At 41.5% G+C, this 21,704-nt stretch overlaps 1 protein-coding gene across 2 annotated transcripts in view; it reads left to right on the plus strand.

Annotated features, from left to right (window-relative positions):
• PLXNC1 (plexin C1) overlaps positions 1–21,704 on the plus strand; it is a 160,706-nt gene that overhangs the window by 74,101 nt on the left and 64,901 nt on the right. For both annotated transcript variants that reach the window (XR_002734521.2, XM_023226012.2), the window contains exons 7-11: positions 3,885–3,972; positions 6,258–6,360; positions 6,816–6,902; positions 17,295–17,434; positions 20,121–20,300. Coding sequence is in view for 1 of the 2 variants with exons in the window: in XM_023226012.2 (XP_023081780.1) it covers positions 3,885–3,972; positions 6,258–6,360; positions 6,816–6,902; positions 17,295–17,434; positions 20,121–20,300 (598 nt within the window). In the remaining variant the exon portion in view is untranslated. The remainder of the gene's footprint in view (positions 1–3,884; positions 3,973–6,257; positions 6,361–6,815; positions 6,903–17,294; positions 17,435–20,120; positions 20,301–21,704) is intronic.

Below are 21,704 nucleotides of genomic sequence, written 5' to 3' on the forward strand. Positions count from 1 at the left end.
GATTTACCTCATTCCTTGACTGCAAAACCCCACTATCAGATATGCCTGGGCAATGATAAGAGGAGGGCAAGTTGGATAGGAGAGTGCAGAAAAGCCAGATAGCATTGGGCTGACTGTACCCAAATAGTTTAGATAATTCAGAGATCTGAAAAGCAAGAAATGCCCTGGGTGAGATGAGAAATTTTAACAATCAGTATTCTATCAGTTTGAGTTCATTGCATTCATACATCCATCCAGGGAGTATTTATTGTACATCTACTATATGTGAGGCACTATGCTAGGTGCTAGGGATACAGTGACTCCCCTTTGCCCCTAAAAAGAAGACTGTGCACAGGGATAGAGAGAAGTAAGTAGCTCGTTACAATGCAGTGTGTAAATGCAGGGAACATAGAGTACCATGAGAAGCACATGAAAAATGTACCTTACCAGACATGGCGGAGGGGGAAGGGGAAGGAAAGCTTCCTGGAGGAAGTGATGTCCAGACAAGGCGAGGGTAGAGTTGAGCCAGACAAAGAGGAGGGGGATGGGTATTTCAGACAGAGACCAACGTGCATGATGTCCAGGAGAGAAAAAGCTTTATTTGAAGAACCGAAAGAGCTTCTATATGGCCAAGGCAAATGGGGTAGGGGAAGGTGGAAAGGGGAAAGGAAGAGAAGATAGATACCAAAGGAGGTATCTTGGGGACCATGAAAGGCCTTGTGAACTGTGAATCCTGGGAGCTGTGATGAGATGCTGAAAGGTTTAAGCTGGAGACTGGCAGCACAATCAGATTTATATTACAGAAAGGTTCAATTGTGCATTGTCTGTCTTTCCTACTGGAATGTAAGCCCCATGGAGGCAGGGACTTTGGGAAGATGTCTTCACTGCTGTGCTTTGAACAGTGTCTGGCACAAGGTAGCCATTCACAATCAATAAATGTTTCTTGAATGAATGAATGAATGAATGAATGAATAGCTTGAAGGTGGAGAATGGGCCAAAGAAGGGAAAGACTGAAAGATGGAGTTCCAAAAGATCAGATAGGAAAGCTTTTGGAGGGGTCCAGGTGAGAGGGAAAGTGAGAGCTGGAGGAGAAGCCAAGGGGGATGGAGAAAAGTGGATTCAATAGATGGTTAGGAGGTACAGTGGGCAGACTGAGGACTCCTGAGTCTCTTTGGATAAGAAAGACCGGAAGTAGAGTTGAGTTCATGGAGAAGGTCTCCAGGACTGAGTGATGATCATTAATGGAGCTGAGTGGGTTTTGTGGTGAGAGCTGGAGTTACCCAATATCTTAGTCCATTCTGGCTGCTATAACAAAATACCTTAGACTGGATAATTTATAAACAATAGAAATGTATTGCTTACAGCTCTGGTGGCTGGGGAGTCCAAGGTCAAGGCTCCAGCAGATTCAGTGTCTGGTAAGGGCTTGGCCTCTGACTTCACAGATGGTGCCTTGTTGCTGTATTTTTACATGCAGAAGGGGCAAGGGAGCTCTCTCAAGCCTCTTTTATAAGAACACTAATCACATTCATGAGGGTGCAGTCCTCATGATTTAATCACTTCACAAAGGCCCCATGGCTTAATACTACCACATTGGGTATTAGATTCCAACTTATGGATTTAGGGGAGACATACATATTCAGACCATAGAACCCAATTGATCCTAAATCCTTCAAAAGGCAATTTAATGCACCAGGCCAGAGACGTGAGCTTAAAAATGCTCTCAGCCACTGGGTGGTGGCTGTTTGGAACTGATTGCTTGGAAAATCACCTCAATTTTCCACTTTACTTTGTCCATAATGTGCAGCCTTTGTGATGCATTTCTGGTTACTTTTGTTCATTAAAATGCAGACCTTGCTCACCTATAAAATATGCCTCTGAAGTATTTGAGATCACCTTGTAAAGCTAGTTGGTTGCTTTTAGATCCTCCATCAGTTGCACCCAACCCTTCACCTGCTGTTTTCTGAGTATCTTATATATTCCGAACAGGCAAACAAATTCGCTTCCCAGCCTCTTGTACTCAGCCAGCCAGCGACCATTGCCATGCCAAGCCTTTATCCATGGCCTTCTTTGAACCTAGAATGGCCTCCCCTCTTTCACAAAATCCTGTCTCCCTTTCTGCTTTGAAACATTGGAGAAAGTCACCTCTTCCCGTATGCCCTTGCCAGATTCTGCTCTGACTTTCTCAGCCATTCTAACACCACTTTGGTCCTCCATGCACACCCCTGTCTTGGTACCCAGGTTACCAGAGGGAACTGAAACCACTCATATGGTTGTTTCCTTGACTGTGCTGTCATCACCTAAATTATTTTACCTCTTCCAGAATAACTGTAAATGCTTTCCTAGAAGAAATCATGAATATTCATTTCCTTGTGATATTTCCAAATAGAGTTGTGTGCCTATTTGGTGCTTGAAAAAATGTATGGCTTTTGCAGTCTTCATCACTGGACACTTACAGATTCCACTGGAGTGTATTTTCACTGGGAGTCCCTCCGAGTTGACTGTCCCTGTGTTCATTCTATTCACATGTATCAAGTGTCTGTTCAGAGGCTTTTGCAGAGAGGTCATGCCAGCCCTCCAAGCCTCTTTGTCTTGAGAACAGAAGATGATCATTTCACACACACCCTCTGTATGTGAACCGAATTTTATATGGAATTCTGACTTTCAGAGGGAGTGTTATTGCTGTGCAGAAGGACCTTAAAGTAAGGGTTTTTAGACTTTGGGAACCACACACTAATAACATTTCAATAAGAAAATTAGGGATGCCAACGGAATCAAGCCAGATTCTTATTTTGTCAAAACTTGGATTTAAAAAGCACCCTCTCGGCCTGGTGTGGTGGCACACACCTGTAATCCCAGCATTTTGGGAGGCTAAGGCGGGCAGATCACTTGAGGTCAGGAGTTCAAGACCAGCCTAGCCAACATGGTGAAACCCTGTCTCTACTAAAATAAATAAACAAACAAACAAATAAATAGCACCACCTCCTATTCCTATTAATTCATCAAAGGAAAAATATATTAACACCTTGTGATTAGCACTGGTTCCCGGACAGAAGGGGATTTGAAAGGTGCTACTCTGTATTGTGGCCCCAAACCTGGGCTCTATACAATCGTTCCGTGGGGAGCGATGCAACCACAGGTTCCTGGGTCCACCCCAGGCTTGCTAAATCAGAATATTTAGGGGCATGGCCCTGGGATCTATATTTTTATAAATTTCTCAGGTGATTCTGATAGACAACTGGGTTTGAGAATCACTACCTTGGATAGAGTATATATGTTTAAATATTATATTTCTCTAATGTTGATTTAGTAGTTTTGAAATCCTTGTTATTTTGTTCTTTTGGGGTTTTCTAACCAATGAGTAGGCTTTCAAAGGCAAATAAGAAAACCTTTATCACAGATTTGGTGACAGTTGACCCCCAAGAAGATCGTGGAACCCTGCCCATGGAAACTACACTTTAGAGTATGTTAGGTAAATATTTGCAGCGTGGATTTTTCTGAAGGTGCAGGATTTCTAATGCTCCGGTTTTCATGTTCTAGGCACTTCTTGCTCGGTGATTTGTTTTATTCTTATGCCTTGGCCAATTAAAAGCTGAGATAGTGATCCCTAGGAGAGTATGAGATGTAAATGAGCTGTAAAATGGCTTCTTCCTAGTGATTATCCATGGGAGGCTTGGAACTCGAGGTGGGTTCAGTCTGTTTGGAGGCTTGAGCTGTGCACTTCGGCTGCCTGATGCGAATGGCCCATGGGGAAAGAACCACATACTGATTGAAATGTTAGCAAACAGCTGGCAAGCTCCCGCCCACTATGCAGAGGAGGCAAAAATATTTATGTTTTTTTGCATTTACAGCTATGCTTGACTATAGCAGGACTCCACTGTAAATGACTTTTCCCCCCTTTCCTCCAGATGTTTCAGTTGTCAACGTGATGTTCTCCTTCGGTTCTTGGAATTTATCAGACAGATTCAACTTTACCAACTGCTCATCATTAAAAGAGTAAGATTTTATTTGAAATTTGAATATTCTCTCATTGGTCTTAATTTACTTATTTGTTTGACTCCTCGATTTCCTAAAGAACTCTTGTGAGACAGAACTTTCCAAAATGCCTTTTGGAGCATGATGTAATGGGAGACAGGAGAGCCACTGAGCTAATAAACTCAGCTCACACATTCTAGCCCTGACTAGTAAACTGGCGCCATGAGGGAGAGAGATCCACTGTGCTTAAGTATTCATACCCACAGGGAAATATGTCTTCCCAGGACCGAGAGGCAGCCTTGAAGTAAGTAAAGAAGAGACAAGCCAGGCATGGTGGCTCATGTCTGGAATCCCAGCACTTTAGGAGGCCGAGGTGGGCAGATCACTTGAGCCCAGGAGTTTGAGACCAGCCTGGGCAACATGGTGAGACGCCATCGCTACACAAAAACACAAAAGTTAGCCAAGCATGGTGGTACATACCTGTAGTCCCAGCTACTTGGGAGGCTGTGGTGGGAGAATCACCTGAGCCTAGGAGGCAGAGGTTGCAGTGAGCCAGGATGGTGCCCTGCATTCCAGTCTGAGTGACAGAGTGAGATTGTCTCAGCAAAAAGAAGAAGGATCGCTGCTAGGTTCTCTCCTGATTGGAATGGCTTCGGGAATTTGGGCGGAACGAGAAGCCTTGAGCGTATGGGTAAGAAGTCATACTTGAGAAGGACAAGGTGAAGTCCCTTTCACCAAAAGAGCATGTTCCTGATGCCCCCCTTTTTACCATCTTTGGCCCCTTTGAGCTACATAGGCCCCTGAGTAGTGCTGAACCTCGCTCCTTGCTTCTAAAGCAGCGAGAGGACAGAGGAGATACGTTTCTCAGATGCCTGACTTTCCAATTGGAAGTTAGGACGGAGGCCCGCAGGGCACCTTGGGAGGCTGCGTGAGTAGCAGTGCTGTAGATCACTCCATGGTTTGCTTGACCAGCTATGTGAGCACCAAATGGGAGTTTCTTTTGCCCTGGCCTGGGAACCATGGTTTCTATGGGGAAAATGAATTTGAACTTGAAGCTGAGCTGGGAGGCTACTCTTGAATGATTAGAACAGGAGCCCCTGGGCCTCATCTCTTCCACTGAGGCACTTTGAAAAAGATGACACAAGGCCCAGTTCAATGATTGCTAAGAAAGAGAATGAATTTAAGGAGAAAAAAATACAAAAATTGCTACAGCAAGCCTCAGAAGTTCATGAAAATAGGAAAAAAGGGGGAGAATTAAATAGAATTATATAGCTCAAAGACAGTTGAAAGATAACGTAGCCCCCCTGACGCCCAGTTTAAGGCCAGATGAAAGGAACCGACTCGCCCCAGGTCCCACAACTTGCTAATTAAGAACCAGACCTCAGACCTAGGTCCCCTGGGGAGGGTGAGGCCCCTTTCCGTAGGTAACTGCTTCCTGTTAGGAAAGCACTTAGTACAGTAATCACACCCCGGGGGTAGAAGAAGCGTGCAAATCACAAACCCGCTTCTAGCTCACTTAGGTGGCCCGATCCACGCAAAAGCCAGCGTGTCTTCTCCTTCCATGAAAACTGCAGTTTCTGTAGGTCAGAATCTCAGAATGTTTCCTCATTTCTTGGAGAAGGTATAAAACAAACTGGGTCCCCACGCCCTGCGCTAGCACCCCTTGCAAGAGCTAAGGCTTCCTCTGGCCTCCCTTGGCCCTGTTTCCAGATCAACCCGATTTCCCTTTTTAACATTCCTTCTCATAAGTGCTTTTCAAGTCCTCCACAGTTTACCCAATCATGATAGGTGATTTGATTAGTAGACACACAATTCTTCCTTCATTTGATTATAAAGCCAACACAGGCACCTCATTGCCTCTGCTTGCCAGCTAACACTTTGTCTCTCACATCTTCCAGGCAGTTGGCAGTGTGACTGCTGGAGTGAGTGAGGGCTTCCCGATTTTGGAAGGCAGGGTGGGTAGAGGCAGGGAGAGAGAGAGATCCGTCTCCAGAGGGACTTACTTGAGGGTAGACAAATAGCAGAACTGGATTCAGAAACAAATTCACTGGGTTTCTGTTATCTACAGACCAGCAGGTGACCCAGCTTCAGGTTTCCATGGCAACACCCCTGCAGGTGCCATTCCGGCCCATCAACCTGAGGGCTTCCAAGAGCAGGGCACAAAGCCTCACAGGAATGTCTGTCCAGGGATTTTTTTTTTTTTTTGTCTTCTTTTAAATGCTTGCATGCCACATCATAGAGGAAAATTCTAGGATGTGAACATTGTCCTAAAATGCAGGAATGAAGTCAGTTTTCTGTGTTGCTAGATGCCCAGCATGCACAGAAACTGGCTGTGCGTGGTGTAAAAGTGCAAGAAGGTGTATCCACCCCTTCACAGCTTGCGACCCTTCTGATTACGAGAGAAACCAGGTAAAGTGACATTTTTTTGGTATTGTAAGGCTTAACCGCTGGGCACGGTGGCTCACGCCTGTAATCCCAGCACTTTGGGAGGCCGAGGCAGGTGGATCACCTGAGGTCAGGAGTTCGAGACCAGTCTGACCAACATGGCAAAACCCTGTCTCTATACAAAGTTAGTGGGGCGTGATGGCGCATGCCCGTAATCTCAGCTACTGGGGAGGCTGAGGCAGGAGAATCGCTGGAACCTGGGAGGCGGAGGTTGCAGTGGAGCTGAGATCGTGCCACCGCACTCCAGCCTGGGCGACGGAGTGAGACTCTGTCTTAAAAACAAAACAAAACAAAACCAAAAACAGGTTTAACCAAAAATAAATGTTTGTGACTGCCTAGTCCTACCTTCTCTTTTATGTTTCTTGCACACTTTGAATTTACCACCCATCTGAATGTTGAAGGGGTGTTCTGCATTCCAGGAACAGTGTCCAGTGGCTGTTGAGAAGACATCAGGAGGAGGAAGACCCAAGGAGAACAAGGCAAACAGAACGAACCAGGCTTTACAGGTCAGACCCTATTTTTGTGTGGTTAAGGGGAAAACCTCTCTTTGAATGACCATGACAACAACTCATACTACTCTGGGTTCCTTAAAAAAATTCTCTATTTTACTTTCTACCAAAATTCCCTTTTGTATCTTTGGTTTTTTAACCAAGTTTCACTTAATTAGCTCAATACATCAAAGGCTGGACAGTCACATAAAATAAATTAAAACTCTGTAATTATGAAAAATGATGTTGCTCTGGTCGAAATAAGATTGTAAAGGTGACTTTGCGGCTCACTAGGGAAGAGCTAGAAGGAAGTTTTAGTGTTCCATCTGAGGGATTTCAACTTGCACCTTATATAATTGCATTTCTGGGGGTTATGTATGTGGATGGGGGTCTGTGCAAACTAACCTCGAGACCTTTGTTTTTTTTCAGCTTCGTAGGGGCGTCTAACCAGTAGTGAATGCTGCTAAACCAGAATTGTTATAGAATGTGTATTTCTCTCGCCTTCTCAAAAGCGGTTATTGATCCATGAACTTTCCTTGGAAATTCCCCTTATTTTCTTCATAGTAAATTACTGAACCCCCATGTCAGTCATGTTTGAAAAGAGGGGACGTGACAATGTAAACATTTCTAGGTGGAACACATGTGGCTGTGCTTACAACTTCACTCAGTCAACAAAAGTTCGTTGAGCATCTATATGTGGTAAAACACAAAAAGAGGATAAGTCCCGCCCTCGCTAACCTTGGAGTCTAGCAGGAATAGATAAATTAAAAATGACAGCTCTGGGGAGAAAAAGGCTCCATTTTTCGTTTCTCTAATCTGTGGTTTTGACTTCTCCATTTGCTGCTACCTAAGGTCAAGTGCAAAGGTAAATAAGTAGCACATTTTGAATCATTACTGAAAAGTTGATAGTAACCTCAGGTGAAGTAAGTAACAGGCAGAGTGAATGTGAATCAAATGGACATGAAGTTAATTAAAGGCATTAGAAAAGCTTGATGCCCAGGTATCTCCAGACTTTAGCAGTCTTTGAGGTCTTGTTAAATAATGGGCTCCTTTTCTCATCCCATTGGTTTGGAAAACTAAGACACAGTGCCAAGGACTTGGATCAGGGAGACAGTGGCTTTGTGGCTTTTTCCTTTCAATTAAACTTGGTTGTTGTTCCAGGGTTTGTTTGTTTTTTAGTTTTGATCAAGTACACAAACAAAATTTACCATTTTTATTGCTTTTAGGTGTACAGTTAGTCGTGGTAAGTACATTCACATCGTTGCACAACCCATCTCCAGAACTCTTTTCATCTTGCAAAACTGACACTCTATGCTCGTTAAATAATAACTCTTCATCTCTCTTCCCCCGCAGCCCATGGAAACCGCCATTCTAATTTTTTGTCTCTATGAATTTGACTACTCTAGGTACCTCATATAAGTGAATTTGTCTTTTTGTGCTGGCCTCTTTCACTTAGCATGCTGTCCTCAAGGTTCATCCGTGTGGTAGCATGGGTCAGAATTCCCTTCTTTTCTAAGGTTGAATAATATTCTAGTGATGTATATACCATATTTTGTTTATCCATTCATCCATGGATTAGCACTTGGGTCACTTCCACATTTTAGCTATGATGAATAATGCTACTAGGAACATGAGTGTGCTGCTATTTCTCTGAGACCTTGCTCTCAGTTCTTTGGGGTATATGTCCAGAAGTGGAATTACTGGATTGTATTATAATTCTCTTTTTGGTTTTTCAAAGAACCCCTGTACTGTCTTCCATAGCAACAATACCGTTTTGCATTCCCACCAACGGTGCACAAGGGTTCCCGTTTTGCCACATCCTCACCAACACTTGTTATTTTCGGATTTGTTTGATGGTAGCCATCCTAATGTGTGTCAGGTGGTATCTCATTGTGATTTTGATTTGCATTTTCTTGATGATTAATGATATTGAGCATCTTTGTATATGCTTGCTGGCCATTTGTATATCTTCTCTGGAGAAACGTCTAATTAAGTCCTTTGCCCATTTTTAAAATTGGGTTATTTTTGTTGTTGTTGAGTTGTAGGAGTTCTTTATGTATTCTGGCTATCAGCCCCTTATCAGATATATCATTTGCAAATATTTTCTACCATTCCATAGGTTTCCTTTTCATTCTGTTCACTGTGTCCTATAATACATGGAGTTTTAAATTTTGATGAAGTCCAGTTCATTTATTTTTTCTTTTATTGCCCATGCTTTTGGTGTCAGATCCAATAAATCATTGCCAAATTCAGTGTCATGAAACTTTCTTTCTATATTTATTTATAAAGGTTTGTAGCACTTATATTTTGGTCCCTGATTTATTCTGAGTTCATTTTTATATATGGCATAAGGAATGGATCTAACTTCATTCTTTTGCATGTGAATATCCAGTTTTCCCAACATCATTTGTGGAAAAACATGTCCTTTCCCCATTGAATGGTCTTGGCACCCTTGTTGAAAATCATTTCACCATATTTGTGAGAGTGTATTTCTGGATGTTCTTTTCTATTCTGTTGGTCTGTGTCTGTCTTTATGGCAGTACTGCACTGTTTGATTACTGTAGCTTTGTAAAGTAAATTTTGAAATCAGGAAATGTGAATCCTTCAACTTTGTTTTTCTTTTTCAAGATTGTTTTAGAAAATAATAAACTTTTAATTTTGAGATAATTGTAGATTCACATGCACTTGTGAGACAATAATAGTTAACATCTTTTACCCAGTTCCCTTCAATAGTGCTGTCTTGCAAAACTATAGCACAACATCACAGTCAGGATATCGACGTTGACAGCAGTCAAGACACAGAACAACTCTATCGTCACAAGGCTCCCCAGGTTTCCCCTTCACAGTCACATCCATTCCCTCCTCCCTCCCATTCTCCATCTCTGATGCTTGGCAACCACTGATCTCGACTCCATTTCTATAATTTTATCATTTCAATAATTTTATATAAACGGAATCATCCAGATGTACCCTTTGGGGGACTGGCTCTTTTAACTCAACATAATTCTCTGTAAATTCATCCAAGTTCTTTTATGTATCAATAATTCATTCCTTTTTATCGCTGAGTCGTGGTCCAGGCAGCGGCTTTTTAAACTTCTTTAATTTTAAAGACAAATATCATAAAGTCACTACATCCTGGTTTCCTGCAGTGCATCTCTCTGCACCCTTTGAACTGTGTGGTTAAAAGGATTGGGGTCACCACAAGAGAAGGAGAAGGCTGAAAATAAACAAAAGCCCAGATCTGTTTTCATTGCTTCTCTGTGGATTACCCCTCTAAGTATGGAGAGAGACATTTTGTTGATCCTGGCATGTTTTCTTTAAATGTGTGGCTCAGAACAGAATCTCTCTTTTGTTTGATAGGGAATGGAGTGTTATTTGTCACAGGAGGGATTTCTCGTGCTCTGTGAAACACTGCTGTCTTTCATTATCAGGTGGAATGTGTAACATTCTGGTTTCCACTTTGGGTCTTCATGTTGGCCTTGAACAAAGCACCCAATGTCTTTGTGATTCTTTCTCTACCAAAGAAGTCACTCACAGCTTTGCTTCAATGCATCTGCCCACACCATATATGTACCGAGTACTTCCGGTGTGCTAGGCACTAGGAATGGAGCAGGTACTGTCCTAGGCTTCTAGGATCCTGAACTTGGGTTGATTCTTTCCAGAGGCTTTTATTGCATGCCTAGGAGATGCAATTGTACTGATCTCCACAGATTCCATGAGGAGGATTCAGATGAATCAGGCACATCTCTGGCCATCAGTCTCAAGAATCTTATCCATGAGTACATGAGTAACAATACAAGATTTTAAAAATGTTAACATAGAGAAAGTACCAGAAAGTATACAGAGAGCCTCTCTGTGCCTGGGGCTTTGTCTTAGTCCTTTCTGTTTGCTTAAACCCAGTGCCTTGAAGTTGAAAACACTTAATCAGTGTGGTTGGTTAAGTCTTTGATTGATGGATGGATTGATTGATGCAGATGGCATTTCAGCCCACCTTTGAGGACAAGAAGCATCCAGACACATGAATGCGGGTATTCGAAGCAGAGGAACTGGCATAAGCACAGTGTGGGGGTAGGAGCCAGAAGATTCCAGGACACACACTAGAGGAAACCCTAAGTAGCTACAGAGGATGCAGGAAATTGTGAGACACAAGGTTGAAATGACCCTGGAGCCTGCAAACATACCAGCCCTATGAGTGCTGACTTTATTCTTCAGTGGCAATGGAATGCTATTCAAGGTGTCTTATTTTATTTTTTTAGTGTATTAGTTTGCTAATCCAAGGATCTGGTACTTATGAGGTAGGGTCCTGGTTCAATCCCTACTAGACCGGTAGCCCTCACACTGTTTCATGACCCCAAGACCTACCCCTGTATCCTGACCCTGAAACGTATAGCATCATCTGCCAAGGGGGCTGCATTACAGAAAAGTGTGACCACAATAGAGAAATGAGCTCAAAAACCTATGTATGACCTTGGAGGAGGAGTATTTCAAGCTATAAAGGCCAGTGTCTGACCGTCTGTGTGTTTCTCTCCACATATCTAGTAGTTGAAACCTTGTCAGGGACCGTTGGCCCTGTGACCCTGCCCTGACCACTTCTCCTTCCATTTCTTAACATTCTCATATCTGGTTAAGAATATGACCAGTATCAGTATTCCACTGAGACCAGCAATAGCTCCCCTCTCTTTTGTGCATTCAAGCAGAGATTGTGAAGATTTATGATGTGATGTCATTCTAGTATTTGTTATTACCTCAATATGCTTATCACTGTAGGGCAGAAATAAACCATACAAAGTCATATCTCCTGGCAATTTACATTCAAATAGTTCTTTCTCTACCTTGTACCTCCTCTTCTCTTCCTCCATCACTTTTTTTCCCCCCAAGATGGAGTTTCACTCTTGTTGCCCAGGCTAGAGTGCAATGGCACAATCTCGGTTCACTGCAACCTCTGCCTCCCCAGTTCAAGTGGTTCTCTTGCCTTGGCCTCCCAAATAGCTGGGATTACAGGCTCTCGCCACCATGCCCGGCTAATTTTTTCTGTTTTTAGTAGAGACAGGGTTTCACCATGTTGGCCAGGCTGATCTCGAACTCCTGACCTCAGGTGATCTGCCTGCCTTAGCCTCCCAAAGTGCTGGGATTACAGGCGTGAGCCACCGCACCCAGCCCCTCCATCACTTTTAAATATGCATTTTTGATCTCTCACAGGCAATCCAAATGAATGCTTTTGGGGACCTTGCCTTCAAGAGTGAAATTAAATTTCACATATACCTTGCTGAGTAGCTTCTATGGGCCTAGCATAGGGCCAGGTACTGTAGAATTAACTTATAATCATTTATTCAAAATTTGTTTGTTGAACAACTACTGTGTGCTAAACAGGCAGGCAAAATGTGTGGCTGCATGGAGCTTACATGGTAGAACTTACACTATTTTGGAGGAAATAAGATTCATTTTCACAAAGCAGTTGAATGTGCACAACAGAAAAAGATACAAGAGAGAATGCCAGAATGTACTCAATTGAACAGTGGTAGCTAATATTTGCTGAGCCTGTGCCATGCCCTGAGCTCAGAGTATCTAAGCCTCACAATGGACCTATTTTCCCCCATTTTATAGATAAGGAAATTTTAGCTCAGAGAGAGTAAATGGTAGGTAAGAGATATGAATCCAGGTAATCTGACTCAACATAGTTTTAACCATTACCCTGCATTGTATGCGCTAAATTGAATATAAACATTGGTTAAACCATACTACTGATGATATTAATAAAAGTCAGCCTGGAAGAAAGGACTCTAATATTGGCTTCTCTTGGCATTGGACTGTCAAAGCCTGCTCCCGATCCGTGCCACACATGTAGGGTGGGAGTAAGACCTCCAACCTGGCCAGGATGTGGGAGGAGTGTATTAACCTCAAAGACATGGGAGAAAAAGTTGGGGCAGGGTGTGGTCAGAGGGAAGGAGTCAGACCCAGACACGGCTGGGCATCTGCTTCAAGACAGGGAGAGCAGAAGAGGCTTAGTGAGGCAACTGAGGCCCTGGGGAGAGGGGAGCGGCAAGAATCTCATTCATGAGTTGAATCTCGGCCAAGGGGTGGACTTTGAGGGGCTGGGTTTAAAGTGGAATCAGGGCCCTCCACTGGCTGGGAAGAGCTGCCCTCCCTGGCCCTGGAGTTTTGGTCACCCAGTCCAGGTCTGGGGAGCCACACTCAGAAGGCTCAAGTGCGAAGAGGAATAGCGGGTTGTTCAGAGGGTGGTCTTGGCAGCCAAGTCAGCCTCCTTTTAGAGTCTACAACTCAGAGAAGTGAGCCTTGATCTCTTTGCACAGGGCATTGGTCTGTCACCTTCTCCCTGGAAGTCTCAAGCTCTGTGTCCAGAGGCCCTGCTCACTATTGGCATTTCCAGGGCCAACTGAAATCACATCTCAAGTTCCCTGGAGCCTGTACCAGGGGCCCCCGTGAAAAGGTGTTTGTCCCGGGGGCTAAGCATCAAATGGATAATCATTTTGTTCCGTTTCACGCTCTAATTTTTCTTGAGTGGACCTGTATTTTGCTATTTTCTTTCCATATCTCACCTCCTTTTACTCTTCCATTTCCACTGCTGGTTACCACTCTTACCAGTTTATACATTTCATTAATATATTAGTTCCATCCTCTTCTCAGTCATTAATAGAGATGTTAAATAATCCTGAACCGAATACTCACTCCTGTAGGGCCCCACAGGACTCTTTCCTTTAATTAGTTGTGCTACCTTTCATCTCTCTAATGTCCTTCGGTTTCAGATTTCCAGCTGGTTTTGAATCCATGTGACTTTTTATCTAGTCCTGTTTGAACTAATTTCACGAGTGAAAAATCCGAGAGATGTTTCACTGAGTGTTGATTCAGGTCCAGGCCTAAAGAGAGCTTTGCTATATTCAGATTTTTTGTAACAGATTAATAGAGTACAATTTGGCCTTAATAAACTGAGCCCTCCTAATGCACCTCTTTCCAATACTCTTTTCAATCATAGCAGTATTTTCTCCATTAATGTCATGGTAATTTGAATTGTGTTGACGTCAGACTTCACAAAAGGTACTCTTACTGTCAGAAGTAATCCTCTTAGACCTTTTCAAAGATAACTATTTCTTAGTGGTTGTGCTATTTCCCATATCCTATAAGGACTTAGTTAAAAATAAAAAATAAAAAGGATTGAGTATTCTATAAATCTCCTAATTAACCAGTTTCTAATGTGCTTTCTTATACGAAACAGGGAGTAAAAACCAGAGCTCATAGTAGTTTATTAAATAAGTTCAAATTGTGCAGCCGTTTTAAAATAACCCTGAATTCTTTAAAATATAACCTACAGGAAGTAGACTATTCTGAGGTTAATTGCTGGACAACGTAGGGCTGTGATGGTTATAGTCCATAGTATTTTGATTTGATATATAGAAATCCTTGGACATAGGGTGAGGGAGGAATCCCACTACAGGGCTGTAAGAATTTGTCTCTTTGTATTGAGCTCGATTATGTTTTAAAATTAACGCCCTCTGAAATGTATAAGCTTGTAGGGCTGGCTACTATATGCCAGATTTTATGAATTAAAATCTCTTGATAAAAATACAGAATTGATCTAAAATATTGAATGTGTAGAACCTTTATGGGGAGATGATTCTTTGCTCTTTTGTCTGTACTGGATTTTTTCAAAATCTTTATTGGTAAAAAGAAAGAATGTATTTCTAAGAGTTGTTGCAGCCATAGAGCTAACCCTATCTTTTATTTTTAAAATGTTGTTTTATACCTGCACTATTTATTTAGGAAGGTCCTCCTGGTAGCCCTTTAACCCATTTATTAATATGAGAAGAGGTTCTACCAGCAAACAAAATACAACTAATCTGACCCTGTTTGAAAGCAGACTGGAAGCACCCACTTTCACAAGACAGGCCAGGGCTGGATTCCATCCTAGACGGCCAAGGGAAACTTCTCTAAACAGTAGGGCTTTAAAATGTTTTTGAAGTAGCAAGGCTGTCTCCACTCAGGGAAATAAAAAGTTAATAAGATGATGTGGCGAGTCCTCTGACGGTATTCACAGAGCCATTTAAGGAGCAAAATGTAACTTCCTTAAAAAGTCTTTTTTACATTAGTTGTAAGGCTCTCTTTATCCTCTGCAGAGAGTGGAGAAGTAGCATTTACTTGGCATGTTTGAAAATTTTGCTTGAGCAGACATCAACAGTATAAATATAAGAAGCACGAAGGACTATCTAGAAAGAAAAGAAACCTCGGAATCATAGTTGACTTGGATGTAAATGTGAGTCTGCACTGAGTTTTACATAAAAAAAGAAAAAAAATTCTATCTTGCTCCCCTAAGAAGACAGTGGCCTCCTCTAGAGCAGAGGTCAGCAAATGTTCTCTACAAAGAGCCAGGCAGTAAATATTTTAGGCTTTGCGGGTCGTATGGTCACTGCTGCAGCTACTCCACTCGACTGCTGCAGGGAACAGCAGCCAGAGACACTACCCAGACGAATGTTTATGGGTGCTGAAATTTGAATTTCATGTGTTTTTATATGTCATGAAATATTCTTCTTCTTTTGACATTTTGTGATGGGCCATGTAAAAGCAGGTAGCGGGCAGGATCTGGCCCACAGACTATAGTTTGCCAACTCCTGATCTAGTGCACACATAGATCATGTGTCCCCCACAACATCTGGCCTAAGGACCCTGTAGGTGCTCAGTAAACACTTGTTCTCTTAGCTGTCACCATGTAAGAGCGAAGAGTAAGCCTTTTGCTATATAACGCACACTTGACATTTGCAAGAGATTTATCTTGAAGGCTTTGCTAATCCCCCCATTCCAAGTACCACTCTAGCAGATAATTTCCCCCGTAAAATGCAGTCAAGTATAACAGAATAATTAAAGTGACCCTTTCAGGCCCTTGGTGATTCTATAAATACAGGGCTAACGTCCTTCACAAAGTGATTAAAATAAATTCTGCTACCAAAATCAATTCTGTGTCATGTTACATCATTGCTCTGATGAATTTACCTCAATCTGCAAAACCAATCCAAAGCGCTGATGAGTGATGGGGACTGCCGGGCCGTGTAGCACCTGTGTGTGCCGAGAAGCAGAATGAGAAAATGTCTGCTTCAGCAGGATGAGCAGCCCCTGCAGCCCAGCAATGCCACCCCGATGAGTGTTCCATGCACAAAGGAGCAGAGGATACTCAATTGCTTCAAGAAGCAGGTATTAGGCAGGTGTTGGACATCACGGACTTCTCCCAGTGGCTCAGGGGCTTCTTCATGGACTTGGTCCTCCAAGTGGATGCACTCAGCATTTAGAATTTCACCAAATGTCATGTGATTAAGCATCTCTGGACCTTGGGGTCATTTTCAAATATCAAGACTGTGAGTATATTCTGTGGTGGCAGAGGATATAGGGGGAAAAAAGAGTGTGAGAATGATGTTCACTCTTGCTGAAGATCTGCTGGACTTTCTATTGGCTAGAGTCTTAGCATCTTATGTCCTGTTTTGGTCACCATATTATAGAAGAATAAGACTTGCTGAAAATGGTCTACAAAAGAACAGTAAAATGATCAGAATGATAGACAGTAGCATCTGTAACAGAAAAGTGAAAGAAATCAGGACTGTTTTATCTTGAAAAGGGGAAATGATTCTTGCTATCAAATAAAGGGCATTTTTTTTTTAAGGGAGAATGTGATTAGACATCACAAATGGAGAAGGAAGGTGGCATTCGCCTACATGATATGACGCTAGGTAGCAAGGGACTCCAAGGGACATGTTCTTGACCTTAGGCCTGATAAAGTCTATTGAAACTGCGTACCAAGAAGGAGGTTGTGGTATCTACAAACCATGGTTGGCCACAGTGGTTCAGACATCCAACTGCTTGATATTAGTTGACTGAACAGGTTGATTTCTTGAGGTTTTTCCCCCTGCAGTATCCTCCTGGATTCAAATAGCCTCACTGTAACAAAAATGTGAACTGCTTTCTTGGGAATTAAATTTATCTGGAATGACATTTATTTCAACTTAATGATGAGTCTGTCATTGGCCTATGGTCAATGTACTCTCTTTTCCCTGATTTTGCTTACATTGTGAGCCTCCAGAGGCTGTAAGGCAGTGAACATTTTGAAAACTCTAGTGATACCTCACTCTTCAGACAGAATGTCAGACCTTCAACTGTATTTTCAACTGTCTTGTGAGACAAAGACTAATTGGTTTGACCTCATGCTGTCACATATTGAGAGACATAAATCTGCAGCACTCTTCCTTGAATTCATTGATTTCATTAAACACTGTCTGCTTGTGTTTGCAAAATGTTGTAATTTCCCAGTGATTTCTTCAAACCGCAGCACATAAACAGATTTTTTTTTTTTTTTTTTGGAGTGATGCCATTTCTTAGCTTTGATCTCCTGTTTTAATCTTTTCTTTCCAATAGGCCTTCTACATTAAGTCCATTGAGCCACAGAAAGTATCGACATTAGGGAAAAGCAACGTGATAGTAACGGGAGCAAACTTTACCCGAGCATCGAACATCACAATGATCCTGAAAGGAACCAGTACCTGTGATAAGGATGTGTGAGTTGAAATACTAATAATTTATCCTGGGTAACATAAAGCTCAAACCTGTGCCGAAGGAATATCAATGTGATTATAACCTTTATATAGTCAAATTACTGCCATCCACCAAAGCAGGCCAATTAGTCAGAGTATTTGACATAATTCCAACATGTAAAATAATTTTCACAACAGATCTGAAGTTCATTGTGGGAAACTCTGTTCTGTGTTATTCCCCAAAAATCTCAGTATATAGTCATTTCAGGATGTTGCCTGTTTTGGGTCTTGATTCATTTTCAGTAACAAAATCAAATATATGGAGTAGCAAACATCATTCTTTAGGTGATGCACTTGGAAAAATAGTTTAGTACCTTGAAATTTGATGGGGAGTTTTTTGGAGCAACTCTTCCAATATGCCACCCAAAGTTGAAAAAACAAAACCTCTTGGATCCATTTTATGTGGACATTTTGTTCTTTGTAGCCTTCTCTTTATTGGTTTGGTTTCAGCCTCCAAAAGTTAAATTTCTACTACATATAATGGTAGTAAAAAAGAACACCCCAACATAAATATCTGGTCAGTGTATCTCTTGAACATTATTAGTTCTGTCACTTCTTTCCCAGACTCATCCCGTCGGTGAAACTTGGAGAAAGAATTTTCAATTTCCACTGATGTCCTTGTGCAAATGGTTACTCCCCCCTCAAAAAAAAAGAAGAGATATGATAACTGCAGTTATTAAATAATACAACAGATTATTTGAGTTTTCTGCTTGTTAACTTGTATAAGTTTGGGCTAATTTGAAGTAAAAGATGTTACAGTCTACAAAGAGTATAATACTAAGCTTATTTTCATCATGGAAATGCATTTAAGACAATCTGCTGAAGCGTGATGTTTTGGTTTTTAACTACTAAAACAGATTTGTACAGCATTCTAATCTGCCATGCATATTTACTGAATTTTCTGCTTTAATTCATTTTCTGCACATCACTGCCATGCCCTTCCCCTCATAGCAGTAAATCTGGAATCTCTGTGATCTTGATGAAAACAGCTGCTCATTGGTGGCTTGCCTGTGTTCTGCTATTTGCCAGAATTATCAAGCACACATTAGAGGCTGTATCTATGCAACATAGGTTTTTTGTGTGTGTGCTGTTTATCCTGGCTAAATACCTTATTGCAAAAATCTTTCATTTTGTGTAGCAAAATCTGTGAAGTTAGACACCTGTGTATTCACTGAAAGGCAATCAACTTCATGGAAAATAAGTAGTTTTTCAGAGCATTACCCTGTTTCTGACTCTTTATGTTCTCATCTTAATTCCGAATGTGTCTTGAGATACTGCAGTTATTAAATGACTAGGAGACCTTCCTGCATGTAGCATTTCAGTAACCACATCTGTGTGGTGAACCCAAGTTCACAAGCAGTCAACATAATACTCAGTTAATCCTATACCTGAGCCCAGGCTATAATCCCAAGCTCTTTTCATATGGTACTTTTAAAATGGGTAATTATTTTAAAGAGAAAAATACTAGTAGTGGAATGATCTACATTTTCACCTCTCTTCTTCTAACATTTATAAACAAGTTTGAATTTTAATGTTCAACCACTATATGATAAATGTCCTAGAGCTTGTCTCTGAATATAAACCTGAAAATGAGCGTTTGAGGTGGTGTAAGTACAAACTGACTCAGATGTTTTTGAATTTGCCTTATCCTAAAGGGTTACTGATAGCTTTAAAGTTAATCATCATGCACATGGCCTTTAAGTAGTAATAATAGATTCTCATGTAGCATGATTATACTGAGCATTATTCAGACACAACCCAGGCTTAATGATTTGTGCTTTAGAGGGTCATTGTAGACACACAGAGGAAGCTGCAGGTGACAGCGGGAATGTCAGAGAAGGCTTCGCTCTGACTCTGAAAGGGCGCCAAGCATCAGCTCCTGTTGGACGTCGGGAGCACCCTGGACAGCCCCAGCTAAGTCCCAGCCTGGAGACGCCTTAGGGGGCAGGTTGGCCCCAATGCTGATTGATTCTGAGATGCCTGGGCTCTTGGTTTAGGCCCCCTTTGAACGGCAGAATTTCCATCTCTGTCTCGTGCTGGATTTTACCCTCTCAGTGCTTGACTAGGGCTTTTTTTCTTAAGCTTTTTATTATGGAAACTCAAACATATACAAGAGAGATGAGTGTAATGAGCCTCTCTGTGGCCATTCCCAGTTTCAAAGCCTATCAACATTTTGCCAATCTTGCTTCACCTATCTTATCTGGGGTTTCTTTTTGGGGGCGGGGGCATGATGAGAACCAAACACCATATCCTTCACTGTTAGATACTTCAGTATCTCTGTAACAGATAAGCATAATGCCATTATGATACTCAACAGAATTATCCGTAATTCTTAATATAATGTAACCCCCAGTTCATGTTCTGCTTTCTATTAGTACTTCTTCAAGGCAATGGTTACACCTCTTTCCTTTCTCAGTTCTGAGGGCAATGCAAATAAGAAAGATAAAAATGTACTAAAGAAAGAGGAACCCAGCCCCTAATAATACCCAACTTGGGTCATTGGCCCCTGATGAGTCAGTAGTTGCCTGCAGCTATTCTGCTCTTTCATGAAGTGTTGTAGTTCAAGTGAAATTCATCTGCTGTCACCTTGGGTAATCAACTGTGCTAAGTGTCTGTGTCATGTGAGAGTTCTTTTTCTACTCCTTTCTAGGATACAGGTTAGCCATGTGCTAAATGACACCCACATGAAATTCTCTCTTCCATCAAGCCGGAAAGAAATGAAGGATGTGTGTATCCAGTTTGATGGTGGGAACTGCTCTTCTGTGGGATCCTTATCCTACATTGCTCTGCCACATTGTTCCCTTATATTTCCTGCTACCACCTGGATCAGGTACTTTCTAGATTCATAATCTTTTTCTCTCATTGTGGTTAAGGGTCATATGCACAAAGATCATTGATTTATTCAAGTAAATTCAGAAACAGTAGTCATTCCAAATTCCTCTCACCGAGTTCTCCTTAGGATTTATTCCTAGAAAAATGCATACCTGACAAGGCATTTGCTTCCCATGCTCATTGTGAATGCTATGAGCACATATTTTTCTCTTCACCGTGGCTGCTGGGAAACTCACAGCTGAAATGTTGGCCTAGGTTTTTGATGTAGATATATAACACTCTTTACTATGTGTCCCTCCTGCTCATGATAAAATGCTTCTTTCTTACCTCTTTCATTTTACAGTCTTTAGAGTAAGCTGTTTTGAATTCTTTGGAGGAAATATTGGGAGCTATCAAAATGAAAAGCAGAATCAACATTTTCAAGATGTTCCCTAAGAGGGAGATGGAAACCCCAAAATAAACTTGCCCAGATAAATCCAATATGTTAAGAAAAACACTTCTCTCTCTAGTTGAATGTTTTTATTTATTACTATTATGTATTTTTTACATTTTCATGGGTGCATAATACTTGGACATGTTTATGGGGCACATATGATATTTTTTCTACAATCATACAGTGAATATGTAATCATCAAATCAGGGTAATTAGAGTATCCATCGTCTCAAGCATTTATCATTTATTTCTGTTAGGAACATTCCAATTCCACTCTTCTAGCTATTTTTAAATATGCAATAAATTATCATGAGTTATAGATACCCTACGATGCTACTAAACACTAGATCTTATTCTATCTCATTATATTTTTGTAGCCATTAACCAACCCCTCTTTATCCCTCTCTGACCCTGCCACACCACCCTTCCCAGCCTCTGATACCCATAATTCTACTCTCTATCTCCATCAGACCAACTTTCTCAGCTCCCACATATGGGTGAGAACCTGCAACATTTGTCTGTCTGCGCCTGGCTTATTTCACTTAACATAATGTCCTGCAGTTCCATCTGTGTTGTTGCAAATGACAGGATCTCATTCTTTTTTGTAGGCTGAATAATACTCCATTGTGTTTAGGTACCACATTTTCTTTATCCTCTAATCCGTTGATGGACACTTAGGTTGAGTACCTATCTTGGTTATTGTGAAGAGTTCTACAATAAAGATTCCCCCTAGTTGAATTTGAATTCACTTTCATAATACTTTTATTCCTAAATCTCTTTAGGACTAAAATCCTAATGATATTTTCTTTGCCTGACACAGTACGAAGCTAGTTTTCAAAGTACTCTCTAGATAAACCTACAGACAAAGCTTTGTTAAGAAGAAGAAGAAGAAGAAGAAGAAGAAGAAGAAGAAGAAGAAGAAAAGAAGAAGAAGAAGAAGAAGAAGAAGAAGAAGAAGAAGAAGAAGAA

The sequence above is a fragment of the Piliocolobus tephrosceles genome, chromosome 10, assembly GCF_002776525.5.
Source record: "Piliocolobus tephrosceles isolate RC106 chromosome 10, ASM277652v3, whole genome shotgun sequence".
Lineage (NCBI taxonomy): Eukaryota > Metazoa > Chordata > Mammalia > Primates > Cercopithecidae > Piliocolobus > Piliocolobus tephrosceles.